The sequence below is a fragment of the Micropterus salmoides genome, unplaced genomic scaffold, assembly GCF_014851395.1.
Source record: "Micropterus salmoides isolate LMB-PRFRI ecotype aquatic unplaced genomic scaffold, ASM1485139v1 Ms_hic_scaffold_12, whole genome shotgun sequence".
Taxonomy (NCBI): Eukaryota; Metazoa; Chordata; class Actinopteri; order Centrarchiformes; family Centrarchidae; genus Micropterus; species Micropterus salmoides.
The window spans coordinates 30,254,760-30,277,257 of NW_024040263.1; the positions used below are offsets into that span (position 1 = coordinate 30,254,760).

The 22,498-nt window shown below is 41.7% G+C and overlaps 1 protein-coding gene across 3 annotated transcripts in view; it reads right to left on the reverse strand.

Annotated features, from left to right (window-relative positions):
• LOC119899788 (ras and Rab interactor 2-like) overlaps positions 1-22,498 on the reverse strand; it is a 39,975-nt gene that overhangs the window by 13,523 nt on the left and 3,954 nt on the right. For 2 of the 3 annotated variants that reach the window (XM_038714537.1, XM_038714540.1), the window contains exons 2-7: positions 15,598-15,746; positions 9,849-9,943; positions 9,361-9,559; positions 9,158-9,272; positions 6,600-6,672; positions 5,764-5,861 (exon numbers count right to left, since the gene is read on the reverse strand). In XM_038714537.1, coding sequence (XP_038570465.1) covers positions 5,764-5,861; positions 6,600-6,672; positions 9,158-9,272; positions 9,361-9,559; positions 9,849-9,943; positions 15,598-15,666 — 649 coding nt within the window. In that variant the 5' untranslated portion in view covers positions 15,667-15,746. The remainder of the gene's footprint in view (positions 1-5,763; positions 5,862-6,599; positions 6,673-9,157; positions 9,273-9,360; positions 9,560-9,848; positions 9,944-15,597; positions 15,747-22,498) is intronic. The other variant, XM_038714538.1, reaches the window with a different exon arrangement.

Sequence of the window (22,498 nt, forward strand, 5' to 3'; positions counted from 1 at the left end):
TAAGACAACTGCTTGTTTTTCTCCACTAATCAATTCCAGTCACTATTTTGTTGTTGTTCGAGTTACTGTCAGCGGAACTTGCTACTTTCTGCAGATTTTTCAAAGCAAAAGCCTGCAAGGAACAGGAGAGATTGTGCACTTTGAGATAGGCGGGCAAAACAACTGCAAAATGAGTGAAAACAATATTTCAGTTTGAGTTCAGATCAAGTAGCACATGAGTCTGTTGTACTGATAAGTTACATTAAAGTACAGTACAGCACAGACGCGGGCATCAGTGAACTAAAATCTTACAATGCTTACAATATCCTTGCCTTGCTTTTGTTCAAAGGTTAACCTGAAGAGTGAAAGAGTGGCAGATATATTGAGTCTGACCCTTGACATATTTTATTTCTAGTTTAATGTGACCTCCCCTCTCCCGTTTCTGTATTTATGAGAGAAATAAGGAGAAGGCTGTAGCCTTACCAATTCAAAATAGCATCAACATTTCTGTAAATGTGCCAGTGTTAGCCAGCAGGCTAATTTTCAACTGTAGTCCAACTGTCACTGCATAATGACAAGACATCAAACTACTGTATTATTCTTTAATTATAATAAAAATATCCTGCTCAGAACTGCCGCTTCATAACATCTTCCTATTATTTTGACTTAATCTCAGATGTTTAGTGAAGTTTGCAGTGTTGCCAAAGTTTTTCACTGTCTTTGCGCACACACATCACACACAGTGTCATTATTACCTTCACAGCTAAAATAGTACTCATAATTACTACATATGGATGGGGAAAAGAGAAATAAACAGAAATAGAAATAAAGGCATCTATCCAAATTTTTTTGTAAATGCTAACATTTGAATGCTAACATGCTCACAATGACAGTGCTAAATTGCTGACGTTGCGCAGGTTTAGCATGCTCACAATCTTAATAGCATGTAAGCATGCTAACATTTGCTAATTTGCAGTAAACACAAAGTACAGCTGAAGCAGATGGGAATGTCGTTTGTTTTGCAGTTATTCTGTAAACAAATCAAATAAACCAAATTTTATTTTCAAATGTTGACCTGAAGATGGCGCTAAAAATGCCCTTACAATATGTCAGTCTGGATCCAATTGTCAGTCTGGATCACTGAAGTCATGCTGTTAGCTTGGCTACAAATACCAGTTGAATCCTACCCTCACGAGAAATATCCATCATTGACAGAATTTGTATGATCAACAACAGCAGTTCATAAGTAAAATGTGCCTAATGCTAAAAACATGCCTTTCTTGCATAACACCACCCTCCATGCGTGGCCTCAGGGAAGGCAAATCAGCTGCAATGTCACTGGCATAAATGTTTGAAGCAATTTTCCAACATGTGTTTCTGTTTCACATGTGCGTGCTCACATTCAACAACATAAAAGAAGGCAGTCTCCCGTCTGTCTTTAAATAGAAACGGGGAGGGGAGAAAGGGAGTCTTCCTTAATGACTACACAAGTTAGCTAAAAGAGGCTGTTCAACTGTTTGAACAGCAATGCACACCCACTTCCATTCACAGGAATGCCAGCATGCATATACATTAGCAGCTTTTAGCACAGGACCATGTTTGTAAGTAGCTATGACACTGTTTATTTCACATGTTAGGAAGCACTCATACTCAAAGCCTTGTGTGTTATCATATATGTCTTAATTCTGTGTGATGTGTGTTTTTACACACTGCACAGCCCACAGTATCTTTCCACTTGCCACTCCCTTCAGCCCCACACTAAGCACTGAGCTATGTCGTTGGCTTCCAACCTAGGAAGCTGACTCATTGCAATTTCAAAGCAGCTCAGCCTAGAATAACTTGACAGACTTGACAGAAACCAGAAGTAAATGGTCAGTGTGAATGGACCAAGAAAAATAAAAACAACCTTTGCAAATAAATACTGGCTGTTCTATCTCTATTTGCCTGCCCGTGAGTGCTACACCTGCTGTAACATACACCCTGGCAACGCTAGGTTGAAGACAATGTGGTGTAATAAATTACAACAGGCTACTGGTGTTTTATCCTTGAGGTTCAATCTTGTAAACTTTATCCAAAAACTTTTTTCCAAAGCATACGATATGTTTTACAGCCATTCGTTTCAGCTCATAGCTTTACAGTATGAAAACCAACTTGTGTACACATTGAGCGTTTACTATGCGAATGCCTTTGTCATACATTTTCACACTTTCTCTTTATGTCAAAGTTCTGGCATTGTTGTTCAGTAACCTTATTAAAAACAGTAACACATCTGAGAGAAGAGATGGTTTAAAAAGATTTTCCCTTGGTGGAAAGTTCAAAGTCATGCTGACATTTACTGTTAAAGTGTCACAGTTAGCAAGCATGATAACAGGGAACATGAGGAGTTAGACCAATATGCAGACTCAGAGGCAAAGAAGGTGCAGTTCAATTATTTAACGGCACAAGTCAGAGTACAAGAGGCTTATGGGGATGGTGAGGCAGGCAAAGGTCAAAACCCACGGCAGTTCAAATCAGGGAGCAGGCAAAAAATCCAAAATCTAAGGTCCAAGAAGATAAAGAAAAGATCCAGACGTGAAGAGAACAAATACAAGGTAAGAATGAGGACGAACTGGCACTGAGACAAAGGAACACACCGACTAAATACACAAGTGAAGAGAAGATAATAATAATAATAATAAATCAGGGTGGGGCAGACAATCACACAGGCAGGAAAACACACAAAGGCAGGAAAGGAACTTTACCAATAAACAGAAGGATAGGTCAGTATTTCCAAATAGTCCACTAACAGAAACATCACATTCTTAGGCTACAGTATGTTGTTAGGAAATCAACCCCATAAGACAAATATGGAAGCGTGGATTTTTTTAATCATTAAAAAGGCTGATTAGCAGACCACTGTTCAATATGCACCAGAGACATTCCAGTATTGGAGGACATTTTCTGTCCCACCCATTACATTTGTAATAATCCATGTGCAAAATACTAAAACATGCACTTGTAAATGTAAATTAAATCCCAAGACAAACTGTAAATAAGTGGCTCCCAAGCACCCCATAAAATAGCATTTTTCTCATGTCCCACCTTCTTGATGACTAATTTGGATGTCAAATATAACAGTTAAAGATTTAAATCTTTTTTTTTTCCTGTATGATTTTGTTGATATTTGTCTCTTGCACTTATTAAAAAAATTCAAACATCGGCAAATTTTAAAAAGTAGTAAATACGCACAGAAGTTGTGTCCTACAACATGGGCGCAAGTCTGTTACAGAAACGTATTTAGCCTGGCAGAGGAACTGATAAAACAGTGAGTCACATGACACAGCGGGAATGACATCACCAAGTCGTTTGCTAACACCATGGTTTTCTGTCTTAATTTATACTACTAGGTTTGTCATGTTAAGATAATTTTAAATAGGTTAGTGGGTATTTTACAATTTTTTATTGATTTCTACAGACTTCATGCACACAACTGAGTGCTGCAGGAAAGTTATCATGCCAGGCGGGATGCTGATGAACAGAGGTGACGGCAGAAATTTAAGTGGTGGAAAGACGTAGAAACAACAGAAGAAGAAAAGGCAAAATGATTGCAGTGTGAGAGCAGTGTGCCCAATGAAAAAAGTGGAAAGAGGCTCATAAGAGGAGTAATGCCAGGACAATAACTACTTGAAAGATTAAACAGGCCAGAATCTCCAGTCAGCTCTCAACCTGGGACTACAAGGCCAGGACAGAAGTTTAGGTTATTGAGGAATACAAGTACCTGTAAGCACAGATCATATGGATATTTTTCAGTAATGAAATGTAAACTGACTGTATCTCTATCTGTATCTAGAAAACTTCGGCATACCTGTGAAATTCTGGTCCAAATCTACAGGCTACTTTTAATTACAGTGGACATATTGTCTGTGACAATCAAGTGAAGACTTAACTTTGCCAAAAACCAAAGAAGATGCAAGATCTAAGATGTTAGTGCTGTTTGTTACACTTTCTTTATTTGTATTTATCTACAATTAATTACTGTGCAACTACCCTCAAGTAAGTTGCTACTTTGAAATCAATAATATTGTGTGGCCCGCTCTGGATCTGGGGGTCTTTGGACTCTTGCTTATTTTCGGGGTCGGATGGTGTGTCCCTGGGACTGGGGGCCCGTTGTCTCCTCTCCTAGCCAGGGCCCTCTTCGGCAGGGGTGGGGTTCTCGCTGCTTCCCCCTGCCGGCTCTTTCACAGGGGGGGGCATTCGGGAGTCCCTGGGGCACATGGCCGGTGTTGTCGGGGTGGGTTTTGGCCCTCTTCCTTAGGGACGGCTGACTGGGGGGGGGGGGCTCCCACGTTATCGCTCCCTGGCAGCGGGGAGCTCCCCATTTCGGCTCTCTGCTGTTCTCCCTCGGGGCGGGGCGCAGCTCTCCCTGGGACATGTGGTCAGGCGTCCTTTGCGCTTTGGTGGGTCGCGGTGTGCCCTGGTTACTGGGGGTGGGGGTCTCTGGGCGCGGCGCAGATCAGTCCGGTTGCGGTTCGGAGGGCTGCGATGGGATTGTAGGGCGATTGTCGATGCATCTTGATGCATTTTTCTTTTCTGTGCAGGGTCTCTGGAGGGCTGCTGGGCATTAGTTTGTGCGTTGCAGTCCGGGGGAGGCATTTCCTCGTTGGCTTGGAGGGACCGGTTTGCGTCCCTGGTTTGCTTTGTTGGCCAGATCCATGCTTCCCCATTTCTCTGTCAGCCGGCTGTCGGACTCCTCTGGAGACTGAAGTATAAAGTTAGTTTTCGGGATGTGCAGTGAGGGTGCAGGGCTGTGCTCCAGTTTATTCTGGGCTTGTGCCTGGAATTAATCAGCCCTTGACGAGTGGGTGGGTTGGTGGCGACGTGCAGCTGGGCTAGTTGATTTTGCCTCGTTGCTGGTTTGGCCGGCGTTGCACGGCAGCCTGGGGGCGTGCTGTGCATGGGGGATGTTTGCTGGCGCGGGCAGATTTCATTATTCCGGCGGTTGGGGGGAGGCGGACTTTTATTGGTGGGTTCACGGTGGCCTGCACTGGTTTGCTGCCGTCCTGGGACTTGCTGGCGTTGGCGTTGTGTTCTGCCGTCTGCTCGCTCGCTTGACCTCGCGCGCAGGATACACGGGGGGCTGCCAGGCATGGGGTGTCGCCGTGCTCGTACAATGTGTGGGTTGGGCTCGTCACTTGTGCATTGATGTTGATGACTGTGTGGCGTTTTGGCGGTTTGGTTGTGCGCTCTGCGGTGGTGGGATGACGCTGGTCTCTGTTGTGTGCGCGCCGCGGTCGGTCTGGGCGCTGCTCTTCCGCGGGTTCCACCTTTTGCGTTCAGTCGGCATTGCGTTGTCATGTGTTGTTTTTTTGATTGTGTTTGTTTGTTGTTGCTATTTCTCCACCTCAAGCCCCCCTCCCAGTTCTCAGCTGGCCTCATTAACGAGTGTCAGTCCCCCACTGACACTCCTCCCTTTCAAATAATACAATCGTCTCTGCACATGTAAACATAACTTCATTTCATATCATGCACGAACCTGGCACATTGCACATATTTGTTGTTAATAGTTAATCGTTGTTGTTCTATTGTTATTTTTTTAATATTATTAATTTATATATTTATGTACACAACATCCTACTCTCCGTGTCGGGGCTGAGCTCAAACACACACACACACACACACACACACACACACACGGAGTAAAGTAAGCAAACAACAGAGCAGACAGGCTGTAAAACTTGCAAAACCACCACTATGATAATTTAAGTTAAGTGTTAATACAGATTTTGAATAAAGTAATGAGGCTACCTGCACCAAGCTGAGCGACCTCCTCCAGGTCTTTCTGTGTCTTAGCAGATGCAATGGCCTCTGGGAGTTTGAGTGTGGAAGGCAGGACATCCCTAGATCAGTGAAAAGACAATGCCACAGAAAATAAATACAACAAATATAAGAAAATATTAAAACATGAAGCAAAGAAGGAGCTCTGGTAATCAAATGAAATGCCTGTGAGTTGAGTTCTGAAACCTAAAATGCTGATCTATCTGTGTACCTTTAATGTACTTGACAATAGCAAGTTAGTGATTCGGTCTCATCAATGCAGTTCAATGTTCATTGCTTTATGTTATAACTGTTCTTATTTGACAGTGATGCCCCCAAATAAAAGGGATAATAAAAGTTTGGTTGGCAAAGCAAAACCCAAAACACTGACATACAAAGAAGTGAAAACAGTTTCCGTCATCATTAATACAAACATGCTGACAAACCCTTTGTTTCCATTACAAAGCCATAAGATATGGAACTCCAGACTTATACAGACATGCTGGGATTGAGAATGTTCAGCTCAAAAAATCTAATCTACATTTGTAAAATTTTAGGAGGCCTGTCTGATGTGCTAGTTGAATCCAGTGTTGCTTGCAGCACAAATTCCCTCTATTTCCTGTGTCTGTTGTTTTAAGTCCAGTGTCTGTCTGGGTCTCCCGAGCTGGCACGAGCTAAAACAAGAAGTGAGAGCCTCGGGCACTCAGAACTGACTGCTTACTCAACAAACATTATTTTCATCCACGGTGTTTCCATCCTCGAATCACACTCTCATCACGGAGCAAAACACAGATGGGTGGACAGAAAAACATGCTTTGGTTGTTTACCTGCTAATACAGTAGAAAGCCACCAGGCGGAACAGATCTGCAAAGCTGATCCCAGATCCCTCAAGAGAAAAGGCTGCAAAAGGAAATATAGAGATTAAATCCCAACTAGACTGAAACTCACTCATTTGCATTTGGAACATTTGTTCTGTCCATTATGTCCAGCTTTGCCAGCATTTAATTCTTGACAAGGAAGCTTTACGTCTTTGTAGCCTGTGCCAAAGGACTAAGCAGAACTATGTCTGTTAAAGCCTGAGACTCCCCCAGCTTTGTGTCAGGTCAAAACTTTTTTATACAACGCAAATTAACAAGTTAGCTACAGTGTTACTGGAGCACTGACAAGTGGACAGTTCAAATACAGAGTGGGGATGCTTAATATGGACCCTAGTGAAGACAGGGATAGCTATTAGAGGCACATGCCTTTGGTGTGAGAGACCCGGGTTTAAATCCACTGTGGGACACCATTGTGTCCCTGAGCAAGACACTTAACTCCTAGTTGCTTCAGAGGCGTGCCTCTGACATATAGAGCAATTGTAAGCCGCTTTGGATAAAAGCGTCAGCTAAATAAATAAATGTAAATAACAAATGAGAAAAATACTGTTTATGGATTGCCATTAACTTTGGTTCAAAGATTTGTACCAGGGTTTAAACCAGCAGCGGATTGCCAGAGTGGGCCTGACCATTTGTTTTGGGGTGGGCCAGTCAGATTAATAATAGTCAGTGTTTCCCACACAAAGGCTTTACTTGGGCGGGCAGCCCAAGAATATTAACAGTCGCTCAAGTATATTTGGTGACCCATTTTAGCCTTTTGTAGAGAAACACAGAGAGAGATGCCATTATTAGGTTATAAGACTCTGACACGGCAGATATTTTACAAGCACCGGGTAAAGAACAGTGAACACACCAGTGCAAATGTCACTCGGTAACCTGCAGCAATGGTTTCAGTTTCGATAGGCTTCCTCATTAACAAGCTTCCTCCGCATGCGGCTGAAAACAGAAATGCGGCTGGAAATCGCGACTGTGATTTCGGCCACTTTGTAAAACCTACCCCACTGCTGGTGGAGAACGTAAACAGAGCACACAAATACAGGAAGAGAGAGAAACAGAAAGAGGCGGGGCAAGACGCTGTGTTTGCAGCAGAGGTGTAGGTGTGTGCAAGTGTGGGGAAATGAGAACTGAAGGGAAAGAGAGCAGATTCAAGTGGGCTAGTGAGTAAACATTAAAATAAAGGTGGAGAATGAAATAGAATTAAAAATGTTAAATAAGAAATAACCTAAGCTACAAGAAATAGACATATACTGTCATTCTGAACATGCATAAACTTTTTTTTACAGGTTAACAGTGCATAAGACGGGGTTATATTGCTTTTCACAAGTTCACTGTGGTATACTACTATTACTACTAATAATAATGAATAATAAGAGTTAGCAATGGCCAGCATGGTCCCAAGATGGGCTGACCGACCCGATCAGAGGTTACTCAAATTGGGACATTCAGTCAAAAGTAGTGGTGGGAAGAAAACACACAAATGTAACTTTGGGTTTGTGCAGTAGAGAATGACAGCAACAGCAGACAGACAGCAGACAGACGGTACAACATACTCAGATGGAGAGATCTGTTGTTTTTAACTGGGTAAATTTGTTATAAACATGTGCTCTTTAAAGACTATTAAGCCTTGTTAGCCGGTCACATACATTTAATGTTACAAATCTGTTACACACGGTACTGCTTATATTATATCAACATCTCTGCACAAATAGAAGTAGTGAACGCGTGTGTTCGTGAGTGGGGATGCGTGGTAATGTGGGCTGGTGTGGCTACAGTTGTCCAAGTCTGCCCCTGGTTTAAACCCATCAAGATATTCCTACAATGCTCCTTACTGTACAGTACCAATACCCTTGCTTTATGTTGTAGACTCTAGGCTCTCTGATATGCGTTTGCTGCAGTCTTTCAGTTTTTAGTTTCTACATACAGCCATATATAAAGATATCATTTAACCTTCCAAATGTAATATTTACACAAACAATGCGCACGCGAATGAAAAATGTGATTTAAGAAGGATGGGTAATTTGTATATTTTTAATAAAACCGTTCAAACTGTTTATGCACAAGGCTAACTTAATATAGCAGACTGTGCTGTATGAGAAGCCAACTGAGAAGAAGCTGACCCACATCTTAAGGCCAAACCTGACTCAAGTCCCACATTCAGTGTCAGGTAACAGTGCAACCACTCATGTGACCATAACAAAATGCAGTCACAGTTGGCGCTAGACATTTACTGAACGAGTGGGCCACTCACACACACTTCTCTTTTGCGTTTTGGTTTATCTTTGTACACAGTATGTGGAGGCAGACGGGAAATGACATCCTGATCTCTGTGACCCAGAGTACAGTGTGACCGCAGGGACTGTGGTTCAACAAAATAATATTCTGCAGACCAAAGGAAACTGAAAGACCATCTTACCTATCACTTAGACTATTATTATTATTAACTTGTCCTAATCCTAATGTGATTATCTCCACCCACCCAGCACTCCAGGTATAGATAAAACAAATCTTACTGTACTGGCTCTCTCTAACAGGGAAGTGGCTGATGGGAGCCCCAGATTGATCCTCCTTCAGACGCATAGACAGAACCTTTCTTTGCAGAGTGGCTGACTTCCTGACTAGGAACACCTGAAACCACAGAGTAAGAAGCCATGAAATATAATACAATATTCAAAGGACACGTTAACATTTGTATCCCAGGATGGTAACCCCTCACCCCTGGTGGCTGTTTGAGCAGAATGCGACTGGCCTCCTCTTCACTGACTGCTAGCAGCAGCCACACCGGGTGGGTTTGAGTCAGCCTGTCCAAGACGCTCATCCTCCTCCGCAGGGAGTCGTACCCAGAATCCCTTTCACCCCCGACCCCACTACAGTGAGGGGACTGCAGATAAACACCACTCACTTCACTCTCCAGCCTGGCAGAGAGAGAGAGAGAGAGACACACACAGAGAAAGACAGAGAGTGAAGCACTTTTGCCACCTGCTGGTGAAAATGAGCATCAACGTGTCATAGCATTTACAAATGTTGAAGGAAATCAGATTTAGCATAATGCAAAACAACGCAGAACACGCTGATGGCAATACATGACCTGCATCGTCAAGATAACATTTCAAGATATTATCCGAAATTAATAACAAAACTAGTGAGATTGAGTAGTCAAGTTTTGATCAAGGGGGTAAGAAGATTTGTGGAAAAAAGTCTTACCCCTGTAGCTTTATAGGCTCCTTGGCAACTGTTGGAGAGGTCTGGCCCATCTCTTTCTTCAGCTCCCCAATCTCCAACGCAAATGTGTCAATCAGCTGGAAGAATATAGAATGAGAGGCTTTGACTGATGAGGAAAGATAAGAGGGAGGGGGCAGGAGTAAACGAAACCAACAGTATTGCTCAAACGGATGAGCTGCGCTGGTCACATCTAGGACAAAGGGCAGGGAAACAATTAGTCATTTTTCCTGTGTTGACCAGATTTACTATAGGCAGGAAACATGGCGACAAAGAGTTGTCCAAAAAAAAAAAAAAAAAGGCCCCCATAAGCATCCAGAGTGAGCCGAAAAATGTTCCAAAGATGTCCTGCAGAGAAGCACACAAGACTTTGCGCAATGTGTCCCAACTGAAAAAGCAATTTCCATAGCAAACAGCGTGTAAACAACTGGATACATCTGGGCCGGAAGGCTTGTAAGATCGCATCTCCCATGTCACGAAGGACTATTTTCAGGTCAACTGATATAAGAGTTGTATTTAGTTTTAGCCCACTCCTATTCTGGTCATCAGATCGTGATAACACAGATATGGAAGGTGTTTTACTCCTACTTAAAAAACACTTGCGTGGTTGGCTGCCCATTCGCCTTGATCAACCCCCCCCCCCCCCCGGGTTTTTTCAACCCGTGTCCACATTCCTGCATTCCACATTTTAGAGCACTCCCAGGGATTCAGAGCCTCAAACATATCTGAGCAGATGTTGAAATTCTGGTGCTTTACACTGATTATCTGTGTCAAACAGTTCAAACAAGATGGCTTCCATGGACCATTTAGGTATTTTATTGTGGCATCTGGCCACAAAGCACAATATCATTTAAGGAAGAGTTTCTGCTTCCAGTATACATTTCAACCAGTAGGAGGCATACTTTCCCAAACTTTCCTCCGACCGGCTGGGCTTCGGGCCAGACCACAGTCACCACAGTCCCCTCTAATCCCCCCCCCCCTCGCAGGACTAAGCGGAGCCAGCTCTGTTAAAGCCTCACACTCCCCCGGCTTTGTCTCAGGTCAAAACTTTATTATAAAACATGAGTTGACAAGTTAGCGCTCCAGTAACACTGCAGCTAACACACAGACAGTTCAAACACAGACTGGGGATGCTCAATTTGAACCCTAGTGAAGACAGGGATATCTGAACAACTGACCTGCATTGGAGGAACAGCCAGCGCTCGCACACAGCAAGGCGTCATGTTTCCTGTGAAAAGCTGTGAGAATCCTATAACCAGATGCTACAGACGTGTCCGTTTAAACTCCTGAACTAGTACTGCTAGACTATGGTTGCATCCCAGAGAAGGAAACATTTGAAACATTCTCTCCTTTCAGCCCCCTCAAGCAACCAAGAAGGATCACACAAGCTATGTCAGAGAATAGGTTTGGGTTACGAAGTGCTAACTTCATTGTACCATTCTGAACAAAACGTTTTATAGTGAAATTTAAGCAGCTGGACTTCCACGAGTCAGGTTCAGGGGACAGAGCCCAGATTGGATTACCAACCAGGTAAACTGTGTGTCTACTGTTATGTCATTATGTCATTAATTTGTTAAATTAAAACATTTGTCTGAGAATATGCACAGTGAAGCATAGTATCGACTGTCCTGCTTTTTTACCTTATCTTTAGGTGTCCTTGCATCAAAAATCTACTTTTAGGTACTTCATAATTTCAGTTTTGTGCTTACACGTTGAAAAATCCCAAATTAATTTAGGTTTAATCGAATTACTATGCAGCATTTCTTCACCATTTGGTTGTTAAAGAAAGTGTAGTACAACAAACTCATGAACTTTATTCAGCTAAGGATACTAAAGTAGCTTCACCATGAAGTTATTTAAATAACTTTACTTAATATATATGAAATAAAAAGGATGTGGAAATGAGGATGCGGTATTTCCATAGTTTCATTAGTCAACTGAGAAACTGACATTACTAGTTGTACGTGATGAACCAGCCTGACCACATACAGTATGGCTTCTTACATTTATGATGAATAAATTTCTTTCGTTCACCAGGTGACTAGATTGAAACGTCACACGTTCAGCAGGAAACTGTGTGCACATACACACTGTGCTTCCAACGTTTGGTATCACTTGTTAATAATAGCTATTTGCAACATAGATAAAACTGTATAGTTCAGACACCAAATGTATTATTTTACATTTTAAATTACTTAAAACTTTCGTTCAGTCAATGTTTTTACAGTGTTGCATGACAGGAGAATCCCGTTTCCCCTTAAAAAACCTTTCAAATTAGACTTTGTTTTCCAGTCCAGAAAAGCATAAGTGCCCCTAGATCATTACTGAACCACAACGGTGCAATTAGTCTCTGAATATTTTTGGAACCCATTTTTCTCTGGGCCTTCTGTAGTCTACTCAGTGGTTGGATTGTGCTTTGTCAGTCCATATTATGTTTGGCTAATATTCTGTGACCCAGTTCCAATAGTGCTAACCCTGGACTTCTATTTCAATTTTGAAGTTTTAAGAATAACTCTGCTAAAGCAACATGCCTGTTAATTGTGCCTGTGCGATTAGAGAGGGGGGAGGATGAGGGGAGATGCCATCCCACCTGTTAGCAAAATGACCCCTTGTTAACTTACCCCACCCCCCACCGCCATCTCTTAGTAGCAGAGAGAGAGCAGGGGCGGAAGGCTTGTGAGCTGAATATGTTAGTCCTTAATTTGACTGAGGTTTGTGCAAGTTAGAGTCTACGGCCCCAACCATGGCTCTGAAATACCAGCAGCCTAACTGTGCTGGCTGTCTGTGGTGGTGCTGAATTAGTAGACTGATTTGTATTTGCATCCTTTTCTCTCGCCCTTCTGTCCGTTATGCCTTGTCTATAATATTCTCTAAACTGTTAACTATTAATGTCAACTGCTTATAGGCATTATTGCACACTTTACACTGAAACAGGAATCGGTTCCTATTTAAAGGATAATTCTGGTGTTTTTAAACCTGGGCCCTACTTTCACATATTTTGGTGTCAAAATGAAGGTTTTGCAATCCGTGCAGTAGATGGCTCTTTGCGAGAGCGTTGTTGCAGGAAGACGATGGTGGAAACGTGAGTCAGAGTTGGAGAGAGGAGTTTGTTGTTTGTTGGAGTAATAAAATCTTGCAAGCAGTTCCTCCATGTACACAGCAAACTCCTCTCCTTCGTTCATCTCCCCCCAGATTTCAGAGCTAGACTTGTCCTTGAGCGAGACTTCTGTTTCCTGTTACAAACAAAGGATGTCACCGGGAGTCACTGGTAGGGATCCTGTCCATGAGGTTGTCAGACACCTGGTTTAACAGTCATATTGTGTGGCTGCTGGCTGAAGCAATCTACTGCACAAATTACAAACCTTTTTGTACCTACTACTCATTTCGACACCAAAATATAGGCCTAGCTTAAAAAATACCAAAGTTATTCTTCTCTGCAGATTTTCATGCTAAGCTTCCCATTTTGTTTAACACTGACTGGTGATTTCATATACTCTGAACCATTGCACAGCATGTAAAAAACATTATTTTTTAAAGACAATGTTCCACAACCTAAAAGCATGAAACACCATTAAAAAAAATAGTAGTCCTCCCAGTCATCTGATACGGAATCAAGTTCTTTTGGCAGACAAGCTTCAAAATAAAACACCTTTTGAAGACTCCTGATCGTACATCAACAACAAACACAGTTAAAAGAAACAAATAAAAATTAACAATGTATCTACGTAGCCTACTTAACCATGGTAGAAGCACAAGAATCAAGTACATCTGAACAAATTAGCAAAATCAGAACAAATAAGCAAAATCAGACAGGCAAAACGCTCTTATTCTGAAATGCTTCGTGTGGATATGTAACGTTAGCCCGCGTGGACTCAGAGAGCTCTTATCCATAGTTGAAGCGCACAAAATGACAAATAAACAACACGTTAACAATGTGTAGGCTAAACGCCGGACAAAATCGAGTTGTTTGGCTGGCGCCATTATCACACCTTTTCCTCTAGTTTCGTTTGTTGTTGTAAAATGTACACGCCCTGTGCCCGCTCTGTGGGGTTGTGGGGTGGCAGGGTATAGTATTGTATTTTGTTAACAGGTCGTTAACTAGAAATTCAATATGCTTGTTTTTCATGATTCCTCCCAACTGGATTGATTCGACAAAGAAGTAATCTTATTTTTATTTATGGTTAGCTAAGCTAAGCTAATCATACAGAATTTCCATACTTTTGGGATGTTCTCAAAATCAACGAACAGGTGCTCTGTGAAAAAAGCACTTTTCCTTACCTATAAGTCCCTGGTCAATTCACTCAGTTAGGAACCTTTCTAAGCAAAAAAAAGACAATTAACCGCAGCCAGGGGTTGCAGATAGAGTCTGAGGAACCCAGCTGCTCATTTTTGCCCCAGGGCCTCATGAAGAGTTATTAATCCAGCCATGGAAGGAAGGTGAAAGATAGTTACTACCTTCTACAAAGAGACAGGCAGTGAATTATATGAATGAAAATGGGGGAAAAGGGCCAGAGGAGAAAACATGGGAAATTCTTAAGCTATAAATCCAGGTCCGTGAACACAAGAGTTGCTCAGTGACTGGCTGTGGGCAGAGTGCCTTGTGGAGATCTAATAGTGGCGCCCATGCAGGCCTTATTTCACACTGCTGACTTTTAGAGGGAAATTACTGATATCCAGGAATGCACTCAGCAAAAAAGTCTGGTTTCAGTGACTTTTATGAACCTCCCCCACTTCATTCATCTGGTTTGTTTCTACTCTTTTCTTCACTCTGCACAACACATGGACAGAGTGAAGCAGCGAGGCAGATGTCATGCACAGACACACACAAGATGGTTTATTTATTCGGCTCCTTTAAGATGGTGTGTGCATATATGTGTGTGTGTGTGTGTGTGTGTGTGTGGGGTGTGTGTGTGTGTGTATATAGAGGTAAGTGATTCTCTGCATGGACTGCAGTTGAAGCCATGGATGGAGTCAATAGGAAACTATGAGTTTGGTTTTGACACACAGACACATACAGAGAGCACTTTCACAGGATTAGTAAGGATGGAAAAAACTGCAAACGAAATTAAAAGGGAGACAATTTTCAGTGTTTGTTGATCCTGGTCTAAAACGTTTTTAGCCTTGAAAATGGGTTTTATTTATTCATCTGCACAGGACACTGGATTTGCCAAACAACCTGAATGAACTAAGAAGAGGCAGCCAGGAGAAAGCTGTGAACAGTGAGACAGATTTTAAATAAAAGTAAGAAGTGCTGCTCATTTTTTAGTCTGAAAATGGAAAATGGATTGTGACCACATTGAAAAAACATAACTGCCACATATACTGATAAAAGCAAACAATTTAAATAAGGAAGTAAAAAAACATAAATAATATTTTGCCAGCAGAATATTCAGTATATCAGTATTTGTAACCACAAATATTACTGGGACACTACAGAAAACTGCAGATGAACATTTAATATCCAGGACTTCACGTCAACTACACTGTAAGAGGATCTCTGTGAACTACAAATGAAAACAATAGAATTTGTTATATTTCATTGGATTTTGAACTAGCTTTTGGACAGACGTGTAGTTACTAGGTTTTGTGGATCAGCCTGATGCAGCTGATTCACCGAGCTGTTTGTTGTGTTTGGAACAGGGAAAAACTCACACAGTGCTGAGTCAGCCTTTCCCAGAGAAAAACATTTGGCACACAGGAAGTGATGTGTTGAGATCTTTGAACATTCGCAAACCTTAAAGAAGCTGCCGGTCCTGTCCGTGAGGCCGCTGAGAGGACTCCCGGGTGGCGTGCTGGAGGCCATGTTGTCTTCCTGTCCACTGGGTAACTCGCACGCCTGGGTGTGTGTTTACGTCTTGGATGGCGCCTGCAGGGGCAGCAGCTCTGTGGGTCAAAAACACACTTCAGTCCAGACATTTCAGCTGTGGTGAAACCAGAGGAAATTCCTGCTTTGGCCACAGCCAGTATTATAGAGGTGCTGGTCTGCTCGAATGCAATCCTCAGCTTATTTTTGGCCTGAACTGCTGTCTCTCATTACCTGTGCCTCCTGTTTTCTCACTCTCTCACATTTTCACTCCCCTTTTTCCCCTAAATTTTGTTCCCATGCTGTCATACATACATAATTAATTTTCCATCTTGGAGAGCCTCGGTTCCAGCACAGCTGCCCTTCTTTCACACCATAACACAAAGTTTTTGTGCTTCAGAGAAACTACACTTAAGTCTGGTGGTATTTAATTGAGCTGACATCTTTCTATACTCAGATTCTGTTTCCCTTTAATTATCTTTGTCTTCAGTTTCTCTCTCTGTGGAGGACTTGTCTTTGTCCCGTGCGCTGCCTCTTTCAGTCTCACTCTCTTCCCCCGTTATCTCTAGCCAGGATACATTTATTAGGCCGGCCCTTCCCTTCCTGGAAGAGGCTCACAGTCCCCCGCACACTGGGGAGATGGTCCGTTCGTCCGTCAGTCCTAACATGCACTTTCATCTCACACAGGAAGGAGGCCATCACCCCCCACCTTCACAGGCTGAGGTGGAGAGAAAAAACAAAAAGAATGCTGACAAATACGGCAGAGTCGGGAGGCTCGGGTCAGGATAGCACACTTTCAGACGATCAAATGTGAACCTGCCAATTTCAAAACAACATGGAAGTCTTTGTTCACCAACGTTTAGCTAAATGGAAACATCAGTGAAACTCCAAACTGCCCACTGTGGTAAGTGTTTAACAAGGCACAGTGACGAACACAAGTGGATCATGTCTGCTACATTTGCAATGGTGCCATTGTCATTGCATAAAAGTTGTACCGCTGTGAAATTTTAATTTCAGCTATAAATCCTGACACATTGGTTGCCAACATGTGTCTGGGTGACACTACTGCAGCATATTCTCTTTAGAAAAGAAGTTGAAATTAATTTACATTATTTCATAGTTAAAGATAATCAATATTTTCACATACTCAATTGCTCAAATGTATATGTGAGGGACCACCCACAGAGAGTATCACCCCGCCTTCTCTCTACTGAGCTGTTTTGACTCTTTCAGCTCACTTGTTAGCTGTTAGAAGACAACAGGAGACGTGGCCAAATCAGCCTCTAATCTTCCTGATGATGAATCAGATCAGATGACTTGTTTACGGTTCTGAAGCATGAAATACTGTGTGTATATAGATATTATTAAACTTATTAGCATTAATACAACAGACACACTTAGTGGTCTCTGTAAGGTCATCGTCAGCACGGTTCTCTGATGTACTGACTTCAGACCAGCGTCTAATTAAATTAAACATCTTCTCTTTTAACTTTATGTAACTTTACATTTACTCATTTGGCAGACGCTTTTATCCAAAGCGACTTACATTTGAGGAACAACAATTCAAGCATCAATACAACTGACAATACATCTACTAAGAGCGCTAATAAATACTAGTAAGAGCTAATAGTATATAACGCAATACCTACGGAAAGAAGTAAGAGTTAACAAAAAGTGCAATCAATGCAAGATAATTAGGATAATTAGGGATAGAAGAAGAGCACAGGAAGTGCATGTTTAGCCATAGCTTTTAGCTCACTCAGCCTGTGAGGACCTTTTCGTCAACCTTTACATCAGCAGTGGACAACGTTAACGCTAGCTAGCGAAGTAAAGTCCAACATTTAGCATCCAAACCACCAGATATTTCTCTCAAGAGTCGCTGGAGACCAAACACAGAACCAAAAGAAGAGTAAATATTGGACAGAAACACAACTCCTTATGAATGCTAATGCTGCTCTGTATCTGCGATGGTGCAATGGATAAGACGCCTGCCTTTAATGTGAGACACTGTGACCCATCCAAGTATAAAATGCCATAGGCTTAAGCTAATACTGGAGACTAGCAAGTTATAGCAGATAACCCCCGGTCATCTCGGCTCAAGCTGAAATAAACATTACAGCGTGGCTGAGAGGAAGTTTGGGCTTTTAGGGAGGGTCGAAAGCCACCGCTGTAAAGAACAGGATTTAGAACACAAGACAAAACGGGATTGCAAAACAGAATGCGGCACAATAATCATTTTATGTTGTTTTTGTAATCGAAGGCACCCAAAATCATATTTGAAAATAAAATGTGTTCATTTGCACAGCCCCAGTAATAAGTCACTGTTGTGTTTAAAGCTTATGAACTGTAGAAAAACAAAGATAACTCAATTAATCAGTTAGCTGAGTCAACATCAATAAATCGTTTCAGCCCTAGTTTCCAGCATCTCAAATGTGGGGATTTTCTGCTTTTCTTAGTTTCATGTCACCGTTATCTCAATATGTTAGGGTTTTGCACAGTTAGACAAAACAAGCTATTTGAAAACATTTGTGAGGGACATTTTCACTATTTTCTGACATTTAACAGACTCACTCAACTGAAAGAGAAGATGGCTGAACTGAAAATTTAAATAATTCTTAGTTGACCCTATAAAGTCAGTGAAGTCAAATACATGCTGACTTTGCTCCAGTACAAATCTGGTGACCTGGTGAGACTGTACCGTTTCCTGAGTGTCCCAAAGTAGCGTTGATTGTCTGGCACGATGGTTTCATTTCCACAAACGGACAAAAGTGAGTCGGGGGAAAGTTAAAAGATGAGATTTACGAAATAGCTCCCAGTGAAGACATTTCCTGGAAATCAGCTAGTGATCATCCTTTGCGTTCTTCTGCTGTTGATCTGATACTAATGACGGTGCCAATGAAAACTCTGACTAGCAAGGTAAATAATGTTTCCACATCCATAAACCTCTGCGAATCAGAGAGCATGCTGGGTTTTGTAGGAAACAAGATGACTTCCCACCAGGGCAGCTCATATTTCCAGCTCTACTTGGCAAAACCAAGTGTAGGAATGCCTTGAACCTCCCCCCCCCCCAAACCAAAACACTCAACTCCCATCAAACCCCCAACTAATATAAACATTTTTTCCTCAGACAGAGCACACAGACCACGGTGTGTGTCTCTTTGTGTGTAGTCTATGTGTAGCTGTAGTCTATGTGCATGTGTGTAAGAGTATCAGCTGCAAGTAAACACGGGCCCCTCCCTCTAGAACCACACACAAGCCCCCGGCAGCACAGAGACACACTGTTCATAACGAAAACAACACACACACGCATTACATACGTTAATATGTCATAAACTAAATACAGGTATTTAAACATATTATTAACACGTAAACAAATTCTCCAGTTCATAAAGAGAAACAGGACAGAAAAAGATGACACCCCTCCCCTCCCCCTGACATCCAAACACACACAGACTTCATTGTGTTTTGCATTATAATAATAAAAAAGAGAGACAGTGGGACATCATTAAGCTCTTTGGTATTTGTTTTAAAGCCCGCTCTAATGGTGGCGTGGGACCCTAATTTTCTCCCAGTGGGTGTCACGCTGGCTGTGAGGCTGTGCTGTGCTGCATCAGTGCTGACGAATAGCTTCAGTGTTTGATGGTCGTGAATACAGACTCGTGGTGTGTATGTGGCTCTTCTTCAGTATCATTTGAACGTTAACAAATGTTTTTATTTGACTTGGAAATGATTATCTACTATTGGTGATTTGTGGCTCACTCATCTAAGTTTGGTAAAAATGTTTTATTAACGCTCAAGTCATAATTAATTAGGCATTCTAAACTCAAACATTTTTGGAAATATGCTTATTTGCTTTCTTGCCGAGCGTTAGATGAGAAGATTGATCTCTGTCCGCATGGTAAGTTTGAAGATGTTTAAAACTCTTTGTTTGGTACAGATCCCTGCATGAAATGACACCATAATGCATTTTAATATGCTTTTCAATGAAAATTAGAACAATTATGTAAAAATAATATCACCCTCCAATACTGCAAATCATATCGCAATGTCAGAGAGAGTAGATGAAGTGCACTTCTCTGTTTATTCTCTTTTCAAAATAATTGTAACTCAGTTATTTGCTCAACCCCTCAGCCTGTTTTTATTTTCCATTTAACTCTTTAAACCCTGATTGTACACTGCACTGTAACTTTTATTATATTTTAATGTGTATTTTTTCAATTTCCCTATGTTGCTTTTAAACTTTTTTTTTTCTTTTTTTATATTTCCCTGTTGCTTTTATGTTTTATGTAAAGCACTTTGAATTACCTTGTTGTTGAAATGTGCTATACAAATAAACTTGCCTTGTCAGTCAGGCAAATAGATGTTTTTTCTAAATTGTTCAGCCCTACCTTTGAACCAACAAAAAGTAGCTCAACTGTGGTATTCTTCAGATGATAACTATGACCTGGATCAATGTTTTAATATGAACAGTCAATCTAACTAGATCGTCGACCCCATCAGGGACACTGTGGTTCCAGTGTCGTTAGCGTCGTTCGGCACTACTTCATAATTATATTTAAAAAAACGGACAAAGCTGGACATTGATGGGAGAAAAGAAAGCGAGGAGGTTGAACTACCTGGTGAGTTCAGAAAACATGTGTATGTAGCTTTATTCCAGCTATCGTTGTACTTTACTGTGACCAAGTTAGTGTAGCGTAGCCCTGATCGATCCGAACTCCATTCAGAAAACAAACATTTTAGAAGTTGTTGTCCTGCTGACAGACCTGACAAAGCATGAAATCATATGTTTAACTGCATCATACTGTAGTTATTTCAGCATCAGTTTGACCCTTTATTGCTATTTAATCACAGCAAAATGTTTACTTTGGGTTAATACAGCTGTAGTAATGGTGAGTTGTGTTTATTCCTGGTTTATTCACGTTATCGTGTTGTACGTGAACACTCAGCAGTGGTCCAGCGTCGCGTGGATTAAATTTGGTGTGAATGCCTCATAAGATTCCACTGTTCTTAAAAAAACTCTTAGATTGAGAAACAACGTTGTTTTTATTGACCTTTTTAAGTTTTATAGAAGAAAAAAAGAAATTACTAAAACAAAAGTGGAAGAGTGCAGATTCACTGGACAATGTTTCTAAAAAGTGAATCCAGGCTTGCCATGTTGCTCTGCATCTTACCTCTTACATTATATTTGATCTTCTCTAATGGCACTTGTTGAGTTCCTTCACCCATTGTGAGTGGCTAGGAAGATCCACAGCACTCTATTTTGACAAAATACATTTTTTGGCAGCTGTCACCACAATGGGGGTGTGAGTATTTAGGGTTTTGCGTGTTTTAATGGTTTGCGCCATGGAGAGTCGGGAGGGAAAGCAGCCACTGCGTAAAAACCTTGGTTTGTTTCATTCAGTGCCTCCCCAGCATGTGGAAATTGTCTGTACCTGCCCATCCTGCCTGAGACTGCACTAAGTACTTGGGCCAGCACACCTGGAAAAACAGCTTTGGAAAAGTCCAGCAGAAACAGATACAGTAGGCTGGAATAACCTAGATGAGAGGAAATGCCAGCAGATCGTGCTTCATCCAGCCAGAGGGAACAATCACTGACCGACCGTACCGTGCCCGGTCGCTTCGCAGGCTCCTGTCCTTGTCGGCCCCAACGCCCCATTCCCTCTCCGGTACCTACAATGGGTTGTGTCGCTATTACGACCGGCGCGCTGTGAACAGCTGGTGATCGTTCCCTCTGGCTGGATGAATAATTTTACCCGTGATCCGTGCACTACTGCAGCTGGGGGCTCTCCGCAGCGCCACGCAACTGTCTAGATTCTTCCATCTCACGGAGAACAGAAGTCGGGTCGAAACGAAATTTGCTTTAATGGCATGAATGTTAATGCAACAGTCCTGCCAAAGCTAAAGGAAAATACAAAAAAATTCTATTCATATAGTTCATCGAATAAATAAAATAATTGTATTTCAATATATTGGATATAGAATAATATTATCTAATGTTAATTTCTCTACATTTTCTTTCATTACAACTGTGTCTCCTTCTGGCAACAATAACAGCAGCCATCTCTGCGCAACGGTTTGCACCTTCCTTTCTATTTAACATTAAATACAGAGGCTGTTGCACTCACGTGAAATTGCGTTTAGGCTTGGTAGATCACATTGCGTGCAGTGAATAAATGTATTTGCATGCTACGCCCCAAATTGCATATTCATTAAGGCAAAAGTAGTAAATGAACAACAGGTGCACTTTTGAAAGACGTCATTCTGCGTGCGCACCGTCAGTAGATCAGCTTACGTGCTAATTTGCTGGTGATCTCAAGCTTGCACACGTTTTTACTCACGCAAACCTTTAGTAAATCAAGCCCTAAGTGTATTTTCTCTTGCCTCCCATCATGGGCCTAATTTTTTAGGCATGCCCAAGTCACATGTAAGAAATTTCCTACATCGATTTGGTGCAATCTGGAGATGTATAACAGGAGAAGAAAATATTCTGTGGATAGTTTCAAGATTTTGTATCTTGCACTAATCTAATCGTTTTGTGCACCCTTGAGCAGAAGGGACCACTGATCATCATCAAACTGCGTTCCAAGATCGTTCTCTCATTTCTCTCTGACCAAAGACGTCTTAGTTTTGCTATGTGCCAGCAATAAATCAAAGCTCAATGAGATGTGTTTACGATCGTTTTCTTGGGTTAGTAATGATTCCAATCGAGAAAGCTTTGATTTTTCCAGGGATCCACCAAGTTGTGAACATATAAAATGTCGCTGTCCTTTGAACCAGAACAAAGACGTCCACCTCCCACCTTCTAAAAGCATAAAAACATATCCAACAGACT